We start from the raw sequence: 18,492 nt of genomic DNA on the forward strand, positions 1-18,492 counted from the left end.
TGCCACAGACTGTGGTGGAGGCCAAGTCCGTGGCTTATTTAAAGCGGAAGTTGATAGATTGGTCGGGGCATCAAGAGATCTGATGAGAGGGCAGGTGTATGGGGTTGAATGTGTTCTGGGATCAGCCACGATGAAATGGTGGAGCAGACTCAATGGGCTAAATGCCCTAACCTGCTCCTATGTCTTATGGTCTCCATTTTATATCAAATGAATTCTTGTTTTCCACTGTAAAGAAAACACTGTTCCAAAAAACTCTCTTCTTCATATCCTGTCAAATTTTGCTTGAATAATTATCAAGTATCACAGTATCATGCAAAAACAAGATTATGTCTGCCTGTATGGTGAGGGCTGAATTTAATAATCTTCTGCTTCCAAAGGTTTCAAAGGATTCAAATATACATTTAATGTCAGAGAAATGTATACAATATACATGTTCTTCAAGGAGTGATATCTTATAAAGGTGGCATCATTAAGGACCCCCATCACCCAAGTCATGCCTTGTTTTCATTGGTACCATCAGGAAGGAGGTACAAGACCCTGAAGGCACACACTCAATGATTTAGGAACAGCTACTTCCCCTCTGCCATCAGATTTCTGATTGGACATTGAACCCATGAACACCTCTCTACTTTCTTATTTTTATACTAATTTAATTTAACTATTCACTATGTATACTTACTGTAATTTACACTTTTTTTCTATTATTATGTACTGCATTGTACGGCTGCCACAAAACAACAAATTTCATAATATATGCCAGTGATATTAAACCCGATTCTGATTCTGCTCTCCATATGGTGACATAGACAGAATTTGATAATAAATGTACTTTGAACTTTGAAGTTGGACCAAATACAGTTGGACTGAGGATCAATACTTGTTTGAGCTTATTCAGAATGGTTTCTGAGCCTTATAGTGTAGCAGCTCGTTTAATGCTTGACCACTGCATTTCATAATTCAGAGAACCATCTTTGGTTGCTGGCCTTGTAGATTTGTCATGTTGTCTCCCCACATATATCAAGTAAAAACCTGTTTGACTGCTGCACCCAGATATAGCTTGGGGAATTTCTTTCATACAGGATACTGTATCTTTTGCAGCTCAGATGTCTTTGATTGTTTTTTTATATATAGCCACAGATGGGTAGCCACACTAATACTGAGTTTGTGAAGCCATCAGAGACTTTTTATCATGATTTTACTCTTCTATCAAATTTCTAATTTCCTTTTTTGGTTTTTGGTCATTTTAATTAGTTAAATTTGCATACAGAATATTGACATACATTTAGAAGGGGGTTCCCAACCTGGGATACATGGACCCCTCGGTTAATGGTAGGGGTCCATGGCATAAAAAGGTTAGAATGTGACCCACAGTGCATTAATAAAACTCTTTTGTCAATGTGATCAGCCACTATGCCATATTTTGATTTGCAACTTTTCTTTATGTAGCGTTAAGTTCTGAGTGAGCCCTGGTTCTGAGTGATTGACCTCTCCTATTCACTTCATCTACTGTCTCCGATCACTCTCAGGAGTCCCTCTAGGCTGAATGTAATTTGCTTCCACAGTATGTGGTGACTGATGAAGACATTATGAGTCATAGAGTCATAGAACACTACAGCACAGAAACAAGCCCTTCAGCCCATCTAGTCTATGCCAAGCCATAATCTGCTTAGTTCCATCAACCCACACCTGGAGCATAGCTCTCCATACCCTTCTCATCCATGAACTTATCCAAATTTATTTTGCTAGTTAAAATCAACCCCACATTCACCACTTGCACTGGTAGCTCGTTCCACACTCCTGTCACCAGCTGAGTGAAGAAGCTTCCCCTTGTTCCCAGTTTTTCTCTCAGTTAGGTGGGAAACATTTTCTCTATCTCATGCCATAGATTGGTCTGATTGTTACAAATTACTGCCCCACTTCCCTCCTCTTCCCTGAACATAGTTTTCAGTTGAACCACACTGCTGCTTTAATACTGAGCTGAATTTCGGGCCTCTCAATTTCCCCATCACACTCTTTGGTAAAAGGTTCAAAGGTCCAATTTAATGTCAGAGAAATGTATACAATATATACATCTTTATTATTCCTAATTCCATAAAGCTACCCATCTCTGGCCATAACTGTCCCTACCTTCCATTGATGCTCTCAACCCATTATTTGTTACAACAAACTAGATCCCACGCCTTATGTGTCTTGTAGAAGATCTACCACTCTCTGTTAACTTTGGTTCCTTTGGTGACCTCTCTATCCATTCTGCACCTAGTTTGCATCACCCATAATTCTTGCTTTGCACTGACTCCCAATCCTTCAGAAATTCAAAATCAAGTTGATCACCTTCAATGTTAGGTCCTTTTAAGTATTTGATACATCCTCTCAACTATTTTTGCAGTTTACTCAAGCCCCACAGCCCCTCTTGAGTTCAATTCCTCCTAGTGTCACGTTTTACAGAATCCCATACCATTTTGCCCAACCATCGATGTTCTTTTCCAACAGGCACTGAGACCCATCTCTGTGCAATTTCTTTCTTCAGCTTACTTGCCACCACTGCCTCAGGACTGTATTTAAAATGTACCTGGTTGACACTGTTCCCTCAAAGCAGCATGGTGCATGGCTTCACAGTAACTGAAATGCTTCCATGTGCATAGCCTTTGTTGCCGTGCACTGGAATTTTCTCTTCTGTAATGTTAATATAATTTTGAGGTTATGCTAATATAATTTAGAAATTATGTTAATATAACTTTTAAATGATGCTAATATAATTATGAAATCTATGTTAATATTTTGTGAAATACCCTATAATTAATTATGTGTTAATAAATATAATCCATACATTTTCTCAATAATAAACATACCACAACCTTCACCTTGAAACATTTTAGTGCTTCAATGTATTTACATTGTCAATGTTTCAAGTTACAACACTGTTAAAATTGTAACAATAAACACAGAATGGAAGTTAGAAGCTCATTGTTAATAAATCACCAGCCTGCTGAATGCCAACACCATCTAGTTAACACATTTTACTTTTCCCATTGTGCCTGTCAGTCCTTTTGCCTGCCTGACATTGTTTGCTTGTGTTATGAGCAGTGGTTTGTATTACTTTGATGTGCATATTACAAAACATAACATTTAAAGTGCTGCACAGTTTTCAGGCTCAGAGTTTCCTGCTCAGAGCAATGGTTGGTCCATGCAGCTGTGAGAAAAAACTGGAGGGAACATTGCTAGTCGACCACAGTTTTCAGTCTCTCCATTTTCTGTTGATGCCTCCTTTCACCTTATGGAGCATAGAATACTACAACACACTATCCGCCTTTCAGGCCTCGATGTTGTGCTGAACTTGTAACCTACTCTAGGATCAATTTACCCTTTCCTTCCTACAGAGCCCTTAATTTTTCTATCATTCATGTGCCTATCTAAGAGTCTCTTAACAGACAGACAGACAGACAGACAGACAGACATACTTTATTGATCCCGAGGGAAATTGGGTTTTGTTACAGCCATACCAACCAAGAATAGTGAAGAAATATAGCAATACAGAACCATAAATAATTAAATAATAATAAGTTAATCATGCCCAGTGGAAGCAAGTCCTGGACCAGTCTATTGGCTCAGGGTGTCTGACACTCCGAGGGAGGAGTTGTAAAGTTTGATGGCCACAGGCAGGAATGACTTCCTATGATGCTTAGTGTTACATCTCAGTGGAATGAGTCTCTGGCTGAATGTACTCCTGTGCCTAACCAGTACATTATGGAGTGGATGGGAGTTATTGTCCAAGATGGCATGCAACTTGGACAGCATCCTCTTTTCAGACACCGCCGTCAGATGTCACCACCATTAAATGTCCCTAATGTATCTGTCTCTACCACCAACCCGGGCATTAAGGATCTATCAACTTCCACGTCAAATATACCAAATCATTTAGGCTCTATAGCCATCAGTGGTAATGAATTCCACAGATTCCAAATCTTGGGCTAAAGAAATCCTTCCTCATCTCTGTTGTAAAGGGGTGTCTTTCTTTTGGGAGTTTGTGCCCTCTGGCCCCAGACTAACCCACTATGGTTATCCTCATCCACATCCTCTCCATGTCCACTCTACCCAGGCCTTTCAAAATTTGATAGATTTCATCCAGGTAAGTCCCTTCTGCACCCTTTCTAAACTCTCTTTTTTCCCTTCTTTGCCATTGCTTCTGGTGCACCTGAGAATTTTCTTTTTAACTTTCAGCATGCCACGGATGTGCAGGCTTTTATTGATATTTTGGTAAACATACTCTAATTTTGTTTCAGTTGAGCCTGTAGGGTTGAATATCACATATACACTCTATGTACACTTTATTAGATACCTTCTGTACCTTATAAAGAGGCCACTAAGTGTACGCTCGTGATCTTCTACTGCTGAAACCCCCCATTTAAAGGTTCAGCGTGTTGTGAATTCAGAGATGTTCTTCTACACACCACTGTTGTAACATGTGTTTATTTGAGTTGCTGTCTCCCTCCTGTCAGCTTGAACCAGTCTGACTATTTTCCTCTGACCTCTCTCAATAACACGATGTTTCCGCCCTGTATATTTTTTGTTAGTCGCATCCTGTCTCTAAAATCTAGAGACTGTTGCATGTGGAAATTCCAGGAGATCAACAGCTTCTGAGATACTCAAACCACCCCATCTGGCACCAGCAATCATTCCACAGGCAAAATCATTTAGATCACTTTTCTTCCTCATTCTGATGTTTGATCTGAACAACAACTGACCCTCTTGACCATGTCTGCATGCTTTTATGCATTGAGTTGCTGCCACATGATTGGCTGATTACATATTTGCATTAATGAGCAGGTGTACAGGTGTGTCTAATCAGGTGGCCACTGAGTGTAGATGTCTACCCATGTTATCACTGTACACTATGCGTTTACAGATACCAAAGTAATGTCACCCAGCAAGTTAGTTACTCCTTACATATCTTTAAATGACAATTTTTAAATTCATTATGAATATTTGTTTTATCCAAGATCACAAAGTGCTCTATTTACACAATAAGGAAATGTCAGATCAAAATTTGTTTTAAACTATTTTCAGCTGTCGTGTCTGTTCAATATTTGAACTGTTTACAAAATATATTGTGCCCAATTGTACATTGTTAGAAGAGTAAATGATTTATTAAAGTAATGAGCTATAAATTTTTTGACTGTTCCTGCTGTGCGTGTGATTGAGGATCACCCTGTCTGCTTGCGCAGTTCTTGTATAAACCTATGCAGCTAGTGAAATCAAAATTAGCTTGGAGATTTTGAGGCACCCTGACTACTGGCCGACGTGCCTTTTGTGTTTGTGTTGTTGTTATAGCCGGGGGAAAAGTGGAGAGCAACCTATTGCCCATGTATGTATCAAGCTTCCCCTCTCCACGCAGCTGATCAACCCACAGGAACGGCAGAGTCCAATGTTGTCAGTCAGTATTGAACTCAGCGTAGGACTGCCTTAGGGACTCCAGCTCCGGACTTTTTCTGGGGGTTCGGCGTGAGTGTGTAGAGTCGCAAAGCAGTGGGGGTTTGAGACCCGAGTTTTCCTTCTCCTGGATGAGCTGCCAACCATGGCTGATGAGCTCCATCTGCCCAAAGCGACATGTTTTACAGTATCAGTAACCCACCTTTGCCACTTCTGTCGGTAGAAATGGTTTTGCCAGGCTTAGTAGTTAGCACACACGTAAAGACCAGGAACTTAACTTGGTTGTCAGAGGCTACTTGAGATGCACGCCATTAGGAGTGTTGATTAAGTAGTGGGAGCTTATCCCCCTACCATCTCTTCCTGACTATGCCAACCTTAAGGGACCGAGGTGGATCACTGATTATGAAAAGAAGTTGTCATAAATAGCATATGTTTTAGGCCATATATGAATCAATCAAAAATAACCTCATATTAAGCCATTTATTCAGTGTTGTGTGGACGGAATGCAGGTTAGATTTGCTAACTCTATTGTATATTTAGCATGGTGGGTTAGAGATTCAACTCTCCCACAGGAGGTGTAAGGCACTCCTGCCCTCCACTAGCCTGCAGGACACCCTTGGATAATGTGTACTACCTGCTTAGCCCCTAATCAGGGTCACGTGACTCCATGGGAGCAGGTGGTGGATGGTCATATGAGCAGCTGTTACAAATCACAAGTCCTGGTTATGTGATCACTGATGCCAGGCAGACAATCTCCGACGAGCATTGTTAATGGCTGGGTTCACCCATCTTGTAAAGAAACTGCCCAGAAAAAGGCAGTGGCAAACCACTTACGTAGAAAAATTTGCCAAGAGCAATCATTGTCTTGGAAAGACCGTGATTGCCCACATCGTACATGATGATGAGTCTACAGAAAATACATATCTGATGTCACAGGGCAGACACAGATAAATAATTTTTTTTCTTTATTTAAGAGACTGGAACCAGTTGAACATTGCCAGATGCAGAAGCAGTCAGCATGTGCAGAGGATCATTTGTTTTGATAACCAATATGTTACTTTGCTAGATCTCAAACAGACATTCTGCAATCCAACAGGCCATTGACATTACTGCCCAGGAAAGGCTCACGACATGGCAGATAAACCCTGTGAACCCAAGGTGATGGGAATGCTCGGAAACTTTTAGCGAATGCTGGCCTAAAAGCTGACCTTCTCCAAGGATCAGATTAGATTAGCTTTATTCGTGACGCGTACATGAAAACATACGCTGAAATACATCATTTGTGTCAAATCAAATCAGGACGGCTTGTGCTATGCAGTCTGAAAGTGCAGCCACACTTCTGGCATCAGCATAGCACACTCACAACTCACTAGTGCTAAACAAATTACCCGAACCGCAACTACTGTGAGGGCGGCACTGTAGTGTAGTAGTTAGCATAATGCTTTAACGTAGAGGTGACTTGTGTTCAATTCCTGCTGCTGCCTGTAATGAGTTTGTATGTTTTCCCTCTGACTGTGTAGGTTTCCTCTGACTGTGTAGGTTTCCTCTGACTGTGTAGGTTTCCTCTGGCTGCTGTGGTTTCCTCCCACTGTCCAAAGACCTACTGGTTGGTTGCTTAATTGGTCATTGTAATTTATTCTGTGATTAGGCCTGGATTAAATCGGTGGATTGAGAGCCAAAAGGGCTTATTCCATGCTGTCTCACAATAAATAAACAACAAATAACTAAATATGTCTTTGGAATGTGGGAGCAGTGCAATACAGATTCCATCTCCTGTTTGGATGGTATAGGGGTATGGATGGCTGTGGGCCAGGGCTTGGCAAAATAATAGTTTGGCATGGACTAGATGGGTTGAAGGGACAGATTCTGTGCTGGTGTGTTCTATGTCTACGTTTAAGAAATCTTTAGACAGGCGCATGAAAATAAGACCATGAGTGCGGGCAACTGGGACTAGGTGAGTGTAAGTGTCGGCATGGACTAGAAGGGCCGAGATGGCCTGTTTCTGTGCTGTAATTGTTATACGGTTAAGACCATAAGAAATAGGAGCAGAATTAAGCCATTTGGCCTGTTGAGTCCGTTCCGCTATTTCATCATGGCTGATGCAGTTTACCTCTCAGCTCCAATCTCCTGCTTTCTCCCTGTATCCCTTCATACAGTGAATGGAGGGATATCAATCAGGTATAGGTAAATAGGTTTATTTTAATTTGCATCATGGTCAAGCACAGAGACTGTGGGCTGAATGGCCTGTTCCTCTGCTGCACTGTTCGTTGATACTCAGAAGGTAGATAAGCGCTGCTAGTTTTACAAAGAAGCACTTTTCACTTCACAATGTTGAGGTATGGTGCTGTAACGTGTTAATGGTATAGTTCTTGATTAATGGCAAGTACCTGCAAGAGCTTTAGTTATTTTAATTCATTTATTTAGAGCTAGAACACAGCAACAGGCTCTTCCAGACCAACGAGCTTGTGCCACCCAATTAGACCCATGTGACCTACTAGGAAACCGGAGCACCTGGTCAAAGCCCAAACAGGCGTGGGGAGGACGTACAAACTCCTTACAGGTAGTGGTGGGAATTGAACCTGAGTCACTGATGCTGTAGCAGCATTACCCTAACCACTATGCGTCGCTACCACCTTTTCAGTCAAAGGTTTTACTGAAGTCTTTGAAACTCTTTGCCTTTGGGCACCATGGTAATGTAGCAGTTAGCACTACGCTATTACAGCTCGTGGCATCGGAGATTGGAGTTCAATCTGGGTATCCTCTGTAGGAGTTAGTACGTTCTCCTGTACAAGGCACTGGTTTGCTCCGGGTGTTCCAGTTTCCTCCCACCATCCAAAGACATACCGGTTGATAGGTTAAATGGTCTTGTAAATTGTCTCATGATTGGTCTTGGGTTAAATCGGGGGTTGCTGGCGATGGGACTGTAAAGGCTGGAAGAGCGTATTCCGTGCATTTACATATTCATTTATGTATCTATTGATTGATCGATTGATTAATCGAGATACAGTGCGGAATAGGCCCTTCTAGCTGCCCAATAACCAACCTATTTAAGCCTAGCCCAATCATGGGACAATATATAATGACCAATTAACCTACTAACCGGTACAACTTTGGGAAGGACTGTGGGAGGAAACTGGAGCACCTGGAGGAAACCCATGCTTTGCACAGGGAGGATGCACAGACTCCTTATAGATGACATTGGAATTGAACTTTGAACTCTGACACCCTGAGCTGTAATAATGCACATTGACTGCTGCATCTCTAAATAAAAATTTTAAAAATAAATCTCTCTTTGTTGAGGTGATAATCTGCCATGATAAACACAGGGATGGTGTTCAATGTCATTAACCGCATCCTCTGAAACTTTATCTCTTACCAGGATGAATTTCACCCATTCATTGAGGCACTTCTTCCACATGTCCGAGCGTTTGCCTACACATGGTTCAACCTGCAAGCTCGGAAGCGAAAGTACTTCAAGAAGCACGAGAAGCGGATGACAAAGGATGAAGAAAGAGCAGTGAAAGACGAGCTGCTGAGCGAGAAAGCGGAGGTGAAACAGAAGTGGGCCTCAAGGCTGCTGGCGAAGCTGCGTAAGGACATTCGTCCGGAGTACCGTGAGGATTTTGTGCTGACGATCACAGGGAAGAAGGCTCCCTGTTGTGTGCTCTCCAACCCGGACCAGAAAGGCAAAATAAGGCGCATAGATTGTTTACGACAAGCGGATAAAGTTTGGAGATTGGATCTGGTGATGGTGATCCTGTTTAAAGGGATCCCTTTGGAAAGTACTGATGGAGAGCGCCTGCTGAAGTCCCAGCAATGTAGTCACCCAATGCTGTGTGTGCAGCCCCATCATATAAGTGTTTCAGTTAAGGAACTTGATTTGTACTTGGCGTACTTTGTCCAAGAAAGAGGTAAGTGACTTCATGATCATGTTTGAAGGATTAACTTGTTTCTTTCCCCGCTGCAGATACTTTGAAAGCTTGTGAAGTTTCTTTGTGCAAAGTCACAAGTTTTGAAAAGTTGATCCCAGTGATTTTGTGCACTGTATATAATGTGTATGCCTTATACTGGGCATATGTATCCACAGAAATAACAGACAAGGCCAAAACTGACACAATCTCATTGTTATATTCAGAGAACACGGCTTCTGCTGGTAACAGACTGTTTTATTGTATCAAGGACTTGATGAAAAACTGCGTCACTTTTGCAATGAAAAGTTAGTTTGGCTTCTATTGTTGTGATTTTACAGGTCAGTAATTTAAAAGATTTCAATCCAAGTCTGTTTCTATGTTTTTAATAGTACATTTTGTTAATTACTTTTTATCATCAGCATCACCAGCTGGCGTATAATGTTATTTGAAAACATTACCATCAAATGCCCTGGCCTACATATCACACAGAGTGCTGTGGTGCAACATCTGTGGTCAACCTCAACCAATGGAGGGGAGGGCTTCCGAACAACAAATTCTCAGAATTATGTCCTTGTTCAGACTAAAGCGTTCTCCATCTTTTGTCAACACTACAGCCAGCAAGCAGGAGTAATTATGTAAATTCCACTATCATCATCAAGTTATCATCACCAACACACAATCTCAGATAACATTTTATAGCAAGTGTTTTAGGATTAAGGCTACTGTATTTAATATAGGCAGGCTAATGTTTTTGTTAAAGTAGAGACCTGAAATGCATTACATGTCGATCTGATATCGACAGCAATAATCTCTTGCTTAGTGCGGTTAAATAGAATTGAAAAAGAAAATGTGATTTTGTTTTTCCCGTGAGTGTGAGCTATTTCGATGGAGGCTTGCTTTCCTGGAACCTTGTGTTCCTGTCGAGCCCGCCCCCTCAAACCCAGTGGGACTGCATTAACTGGACGCAAATAACGGCTTCTCAGTCCTGTGAGTGAAGTACGTATCACATGCAGAAGTCAACGAGACAATGTCCATTTTGTTCACACACAGATTTATCAAAAGCCTCATTGATGCTGCTAGGTGATTTTCCATTTTGATCTGAGTTAGAAAGGACACTTGTGTTTCAGGACACAAGATGCTGGAAGGTTGTAGCAGACTTCATAGTCCTCAGCATTTCTATAGAAAATACAGTGGATTCCAGTTAATTGGGCAACTGGTTGTTTGAGACAACACTTAAAGAATTGTTTTGGGTGCCACGGTAACATAGCGGTTAGCGTGATGCTATTACAGCTCAGAGTTCAGAGTGCAATACTGGCATCCCCTGTAAGGAGTTTGTACGTTCTCCCTGTGGAATGCATGAGCTTCCTGCGGGTGCTCTGGTTTCCTCCCACATTCTAAAGACATCCGAGTTATCAGGTTAATTGGCCATTGTAAGTTGTTGAGTGATTAGGTTAGGATTAAATCAGGGGATGCTGGCAGTGAGGCTCGAAGGGCCAGGACAGCCCATTCCTCACTGTATCTTGAAATAAAAATAAATAAACAGAACAAAAACTAATCAAGGAAATAGCCGGGATTCCCTTCATTTATTTGCGACACTATACTGCTTAATTCGGACAGAAGAGTGTTGCTGAACAGCTTCTAATTAGAATTAGTTGCGTGGGCTTGTGTTCCTGTTAGATACTGCACTGTGCTTAAGGCAGACTATGGCATCAGTTGTGTGTGTTTGTGTTATTTAATTTATTTGGGCCGATGGGCGTCCAATTAAAAATCAGTGATTTTTGACACTACTTCATGCAGGAAAGCAACGAAGGCAGTCCATTACCTGCACTGATTTTGTTCATTTACAGTCAGTCAAAAGAACATGGCAGCGTACACTAGATTGATATCCTCCATCGATAACAACCAGTTTTATAGTACTGTAGTAGTGCAGGCCATGTTCTGATTTGTTCTGTATTTCATTTACATACATAATTGTTAATGGTAGTTTTTTTAATATACCCTTTTCACTACTTCTATGAAACTTCGCCTAATTGGACCAAAATTTACATCCTGATGTGCCCCAACTAACCAGAATCCACTGAATATTGGATTCGCTGTGTGGCAATAGCCAGATACCACAGTAAATTCAATTCATTTTCAATAGAATTACTGTGACTAAGGCCTTCCAGCATCTGTGGTTTCTTGTGTCAGAACTAAGATATTTTGCAGAGGGTGTGATGTGCAATTTTGGACTGAATTTTCACGTAAAGCAACACACTGTAGTATTTTGTCTTGCTGAGGAAGAATATAAGTTCATGTTTGCTGTTCATGTATAAACCTATTTAGATGAGGCAAATGAAAAAAAACAAAAAAAATGAAGTCTTTGATTGTAATTAACCATAGTGTACAGGTGAATGGAATTCATAATTCTGCAGTTTATGGTCTACAAAACAAATAGTGCTATTTATTTAAGATACAACATTCTGTACAATCTTGATTTGGGACTCAGCTTCTGGAATGAAGACTATCTACAAGTCTCAATGCCTACAGCACACTTGTAACATCATTAAAGACCCATCCCATCCCGGACACTGTCTGTTCAATCTTCTGCCATCTGGTACGAGATACAGAAACATCTTAGCCAAGACAGTAAAACTGAAAAATGGTTTCTTCTCGGGCTGTTGTGCAGCTGAATATTGCTCTCCCTGGCTTGCCAATACCCTTTGAGTGTTATGGACTATTGAAGTCACTTATTACTTCATGTAAATATGGGAATTAAAAAAAAATTAAACCCTAACACATGCATGTTAAATATCTGTTTTGCACAGACTGGAGTAGCACTGCAATCTCATTGTCTTGAACAATGACAATAAAGTTCTCTTCTGTAAAACCCAGTTCCACAGGTGGTGTGCGCTTAACTGAGAGTCAATGTATTCAAACTCCAGAATTATCCTCTCTACTTTTGGGAGAGGAACTCAATGTATAGCACATAGATGAAAGAACAACGGAGTGCTATGAGGGAGGGAAGGGTTCGATTGACATGGTAAAGTGATTGAGGGTAAATTGATACATTAGAGTGATTGGGGGTAGATTGATATGGTTAGATTGATCTTTGGAGTAGGTTAAAAGATTAGAACAACATCGTGGGCCGAAGGGTCTGTACTATGCTGTTTGATGTTCAATGTGTGATTCAGAAGTCAAATTGAGATAATTGAGCCTGGGCTTAGTCCAAAAGTAAAAGTTCAGGTTAAATTAAAATTGAGTACCACTAAAATCATTGTTTGAGAGAGTTGTCACAGCCAAAATAATTAGCAGACGGGATACTCGGCTCACAACCAGCATAAAACTACAATACCTAACATCCATTAGCAAAGTTCATCAACTGAGACGTATTACTAACGCTTGTTTCCAATTCCTGTTATCTAGAGTACAAGCCAACAGACAGTATGCTTTGCAAGGAGAGAAGTGATGACAATGGAGGAGGTTGTGGTACTGCTATGAATTTAGTTCGTTAACATTATATCAAATCGTATCACATACTCCCACGCAGTGCTTCTCAAAAACAACTTTGCTTCATGCACCCTGTCAAAAATTTAACTGTGTATTCATTTTATCAACTTCTGAATCACTTGGTTAAAAAATGTGTATTTTAATATTTCAACTTACTCTACATTCAAGGTGATTGAGATAAGTTAAAGTTCAAAGTAACTTTATTATCAAAATGCATATACTGTATGTCATCATGTACAACCCTGAGATCCATTTTCTTGCAGGCATTCACAGGGACCTCCACTTTTTCTTTCTTCCATGACCTTCTGTCCTGTCATATCAGATTCCCCCTTCCCCAGCCCGGTTATCTCTTTTACCAATCAACTCTTTCACCAGCTCTTTACTTCATCCTGTGCCCCTCCCCCTCCATTTTTCTTCATTCCTGATGAAGGGTCTTGGCCTGAAACATTGACTCTGTTCTTTTCCATAGATGCTCTCTGGCCTGCTGAGTTCCTCCAACGTCGTGTGTGTGTGTGTGTGTGTGTGTGTGTGTGTGTGTGTGTGTGTGTGTGTGTGTGTGTGTGTGTGTGTGTGTGTGTGTGTGTGTGTGTGTGTGTGTGTGTGTGTGTTTGGATTTCTAGCATGTGCAGATTTTCTATTGTTTGTGATGTCCTGGGTGATGGGGGTCGTTAATGACGAATGCCGCCTTTTTAAGCCATTGCCTTTTGAGGATGTCCTGGGTGCGGGGGAGGCTAGTGTCCATGATAGAATTGGCTGACTTTACAACCTTCAGCAGCTTCTTTGATCCTGTGCAGTGGCCTCTCCATACCAGACGGTGATGCAACCAGTTAGAATGCACTCCACGGTACATCTGTAGAAATTTGCTGGAGTCTGTGGCGACTCCTAACGAACTATAGCTGCTACCATGCTGTCTTTGTAATTGTAAGTGATAGATGTGGGTTCAATTTCAACATCTAAGAGAAATTTGGATGGGCATATGGATGGGACAGACATGGCGGGCAATGGTCCGAGTATATATCAATAGGGCTGGGCACTCTTGCCTTCCTATTCATTAAATTACTCAAATGGTTCCTATTTTATCATTTACCTGCTCTGATAGTTTCTTTAACCTTCAGTGTCTGTAGAATCAGCAGCTAGTAGTGTGAAGACTGAAGAATGTTATTCCATCACTTGTGATATGAATTTAAGGAAGGGTGTGTTATACAGGCCATTTCCTGAAGGTGCACTGAAAACAGCAGTTTGAGAAACTGTGGCTGAACAACGTCTATGACTTGCACACAATCTGTAATGTACACAGCAAAGCCATCAAAATTATGCTTCTATCATTATTTTGCTGCTTCTTACTATGTAAAAACATTGAATCAGAATCAGAAACAGGTTAATATCACTGGTTTGTGAAATACTGCATGTTGTTTTGTGGCAGCAGTGCATTGAAATGAGAAGAGGGCATGTCCTGGGTGATGGGGGTCCTTAAGACTAAGACCTAGGGGCGGAATTAAGCCATTTGGCCCATCGAGTCTGCTTCACCATTTCCTAATGGCTGATCAATTTCCCTCTTAACCCTATTCTCCTGCCTTCTCCCCATAACCTTTCACGCCCTGACTCATCATCAGCCTCTGCTTTAAGTGTACCCAATGACACAGCCACTTGTGGCAACGAATTCCACAGATTCACCACCCTCTGCCAAAAGAAATTGCTCCACATCTCTGTTCTAAATAGATGTCCCTCAGTTCTGCAGTTGTGACCTCTGGCCTCAGACTCATCCACTATGGGAAACATCCTCTCCACATCCGCTCTATCAAGGTCTTTCAACATGAGACCCCCCCCTTCATTCGCCTTAATGGCGGGATGCTGCCTTTTTGAGGTAATTCCTTAAACTTACAATACAGAATTCAATAGCAGAGTACAGGCTATTTGGCCCATGATGTTGTGCAGACCTTCTTACCGACTGCAAAATCAATCTAGCCCTTCCCTCCCTCATAATCCTCCATGGTTCCATCATCCATGTGCCTCTCATCTTAAATGTCTCTAATGTACATGGTCCTACAACACTCCTGGCAGGGTCTTTCATGAATCCACCACTCTGTGTAGCAAAAACCCTACCCCTGTGATTCAGGTTATTGATATGCCTATCCCATGTGTTTACAGGTAGAATACACCCAGTGGCCACTTTATTAGGTACACCGGTACACTTATTCATTTATGCAAAAATGCAGCAACTCGATGTATAAAAGCATGCAGACATGGTCAAGAGGTTCAGCTGTTGCTCAGACTAAACATCAGATTTGGGAAGAAATGTGATCTAAGTGACTTTGGCTGTACAATGATTGTTGGTGTATCTCAGAAACTGCTGATCCCCTGGCATTTTCACACACAGCAAACTCTAGTATTTACAGAGATTGGTGCAAAAAACAAACATTCAACCAGTGAACGGCAGTTCTGTGGGCTAAACTGCCTTGTTAATGAGAGCGGTCAGAAGAGAATGGCCAGACTGGTTCAAGCTGACAGGAAGCTGACAGGAACTCAAGTAACCACACGTTACCACAGTGGTGTGCAGCAGAGCATCTCTGAATGTACAACACATCGAACCTGAATGGGTGGGCTACAGCAGCAGAAGACCACGTGGGAGAAGAGGTATGGTATAGTTGCCACTGAGTATATAACCAATGAGCTGAGTAGTGATTGAAGTGATATGAGTCATGTTTTCTGAGAACCCAAAAGTGCTGCCAAAGTATTGGGAAACCTTGCAAACTAATCTCTTGACAGTGTGTGTGTGGTTCAGCAAATGTCAATTGTCTGGACTTCAAGAAAGCTAGAGCCACAGTGTGAATTGTTACCATACAGTTAATTCCAGTCAGCTGATTCAAGTATTGTTCCTGATCCTATTTTCTCTTTTAGTGGTTTCACAATCTAATGAATCATCTGATTTTTGCACCCCACCATTCAGAGGATGTACCTTTTTCAGGTAGTCTATGCTTGCAGATGTAGAGGTCGACCATGGATGTTGTATCCTAGCTGTCAATGTGTATTGAAAGCCAGGACAGTACGATATGGAGAGCAAGCTGTTGCCCATGCAGCAGACTCCCCCTCTCCACAAAGATGATGGATCCAAAGGAACGGCAGAAACTGGTACAGTTTGGCACCAGCAGCATCGCAAGAGTTGCCAGTCAGTATTGAACTTGACGTAGGACTGCCTGAGGGACTCCAGCTCCAAATTTTTCCTCAAGGTTTACTCGCAAAGCCTTCCCCATGAGTGGGTATTGCCACAAGGCAGCAGAGATTTGAGATCAAAGTTTTCCTTCTCCTAGATGAGCTGCCAACCATGGCTGATGAGTCCCAACTGCCCGAAGCAACTGGTTTTAGGCAGCAGCAGTCCGCCTTTGCCCCTCCTCCTGTCTTTTCCTCATAACCTTTCACATCCTGACTCATCATCAACCTATCAGCCTCTACCTTAAGTGTACCCAATGACTTGGCACTTACAGCCGCCTGTGGCAACAAATTCCATAGATTCACCACCCTCTGTCAGCAGAAATGGTTCCGCCAGGCTTACTTGTTTAGCCATATGTGAAGGCAAAGAGCTGGGGCTATTTGAGGTGCACGCCATTGGGAGCATTTAATAGATAGTGGGAACTACCACCCCCCTCCCCACCCCAGCTATGATGATTCTGGATTTCAGCTATGACAACTTTAAGAACACTACACAGTAGATTTTGTGCACCATTTTTACACTGCCCTGCCAGGTAGGACATCAAATCACATCTTAGAACTGTCACAAGCCAAATTCATAATATATATTTATTCATTAGTTCATAAGCATCAATAAGAATGGTAAAAAGGCAGCAGTGTACTGAATGATTCATGATTACAGCTGAATGTTAAGAGTACAAGGCATTACTCATCTGTTGCTTTTGAATTATCTTCAGGTCAGATACCAAAATTATAAAGAAAATAACTCAGCTTTTCCAAGCTATTTTTGATTTGAAAAATCTTTGTAGAACTAACCAGGGCCTCTCTCTTAGAAGCTAAAGTGATTCTATCCATTGTAAATCCAGTTAATTTTCAGTAGGTGCCTTGGTGGTGTAGTGGTTAACATGACTATTACAGCTTAAGGTGTTCTGGAGTTTAGAATTCAATTCTGAAGTGTCTGTGAGGAGTTTGTTGGTTCTCCCCATGAACCGTGTGGGTTTCCTGCAGGTGCTCTGGTTTTTTCCCACAGTTAAAAAGGCATACCAGATAGTAGGTTAATTGGTCATTGTAAATTGTCCCATGATTAGGCTATGGAAAAATATAGGTGGGTCACTAGTTGGTGCAGCTCAGTGAGCAGAGAGAGCCTGTTCTGCACTGTATCTCTAAACCAATAAATAAATAAAATGATTTTTATTTGTTATTGATGCATCAATTAGTATTGATGACATCAAGGTTTGCGAACACAAATAGCAAATGAAGTTTACTGTATTCAAAGCTCAAAATTTCAAAGTACATTTATTATCAAAGTATGTATACTATGGACAACCTTGAGATTTGTCTCCCTACAGGCAGACACAAAACAAAGAAATCTGATAGAACTTATTAAACAAAAGGTCATTAAGTGCTCAGTGCGCAGAAAAAATACGAATCATGCAAACCATAAAAATAAGCAAGTAATATTAAGAACTAAAGTTCAAAAAAGGGAGTCCACGGCCACATGCCAGTTATCACTGGAGCTGATTCAGTGGTGTGGGAACACTCACTAAACCCATCGGGTCCCTAATCCCACACTCACTAGTTGCAGGCTGCCGCCTCAGTTCAACGCAGGGCTGAGTAAACCTTGCCGAGCAGTGAGGTAACACCAGTCTGTTCCTAAGCCTAATTTTATTAATTTCTGCAGTGGTGAAAGGATATGGGGAGAAATATGGAACAAGCAATTGAGTTTAGATGAACATAATCATATTGAATGGTGAAGCAGACTCAGAGGGACATAAGATCTATGCCTCACTCTGGTATACCTCCTGCTTCCCATTCTCCCATAGTCCTTCTCCAGCCCTTCAACTATCACCTCTTAGCTTCTTACTTCCTCCCCCAACCACCCAACTTCGCCTGTCACCTTCTAGCTTGTTCTCCTTCCTCTCCCCTACGTTTTCATTCTGGAATCTTCTCCCTTCCTTTCCAGTCCTGATGAAGAGTTTTGGCCCAAAATGTCGGCTGTTTACTCCCCTCCACAGTTACTGCCTGACCTGCTGAGTTCCTCCAGCATTTTGTGTGTGTTGCTCCAGATCTCCTGCACTGTTTCCTCTAAGCTGCACAGGTGTGCAGTCATGCAGTGACGGAAATGCTCCTATACACATAGCCTCTGATGTCCTGCAGCTAGAATTTTCTTAACATTTAAAGTGCCACCCAATTTTCTGGCCATATTTCCTGCTTAGAACAGTGGTTGGCTCTTCAAGCTGTAAAACAAAGGCTAGAGGGAACACTAATTTCCAGTATCTGCAAAATCTCTTCTGTTTACTCCTCATATTTTCTGTGATGATGTTAACTCATTCCACCAATAAAGTGGAGCTGGTAAAAATTTAGAAGTCCTGATGAAGGGTCTTGACCTGAGGCATTGACTTACCGCCATACCTGACCCACTGAATTCTTGAGGAAGGGTCTTGGCCTGAAACATTGACTGTTCATTCCTTTCCGTAGA

General features: G+C 41.6%; 1 protein-coding gene across 10 annotated transcripts in view; it reads left to right on the forward strand.

Moving 5' to 3' along the window:
* The window catches only part of LOC132405962 (nuclear factor 1 C-type-like), a 474,435-nt gene that overhangs the window by 50,584 nt on the left and 405,359 nt on the right, over window positions 1–18,492 (forward strand). For 8 of the 10 annotated variants that reach the window (XM_059991009.1, XM_059991010.1, XM_059991008.1 and 5 more), the window contains exon 2: window positions 8,807–9,338. In XM_059991009.1, coding sequence (XP_059846992.1) covers window positions 8,807–9,338 — 532 coding nt within the window. Of the gene's footprint in view, window positions 1–8,806; window positions 9,339–12,743; window positions 12,824–18,492 lie in introns of all 10 variants that reach the window. The other 2 variants (XM_059991016.1, XM_059991017.1) reach the window with 2 other exon arrangements.

The sequence above is a fragment of the Hypanus sabinus genome, chromosome 16 (assembly GCF_030144855.1).
Source record: "Hypanus sabinus isolate sHypSab1 chromosome 16, sHypSab1.hap1, whole genome shotgun sequence".
NCBI classification, from domain to species: domain Eukaryota; kingdom Metazoa; phylum Chordata; class Chondrichthyes; order Myliobatiformes; family Dasyatidae; genus Hypanus; species Hypanus sabinus.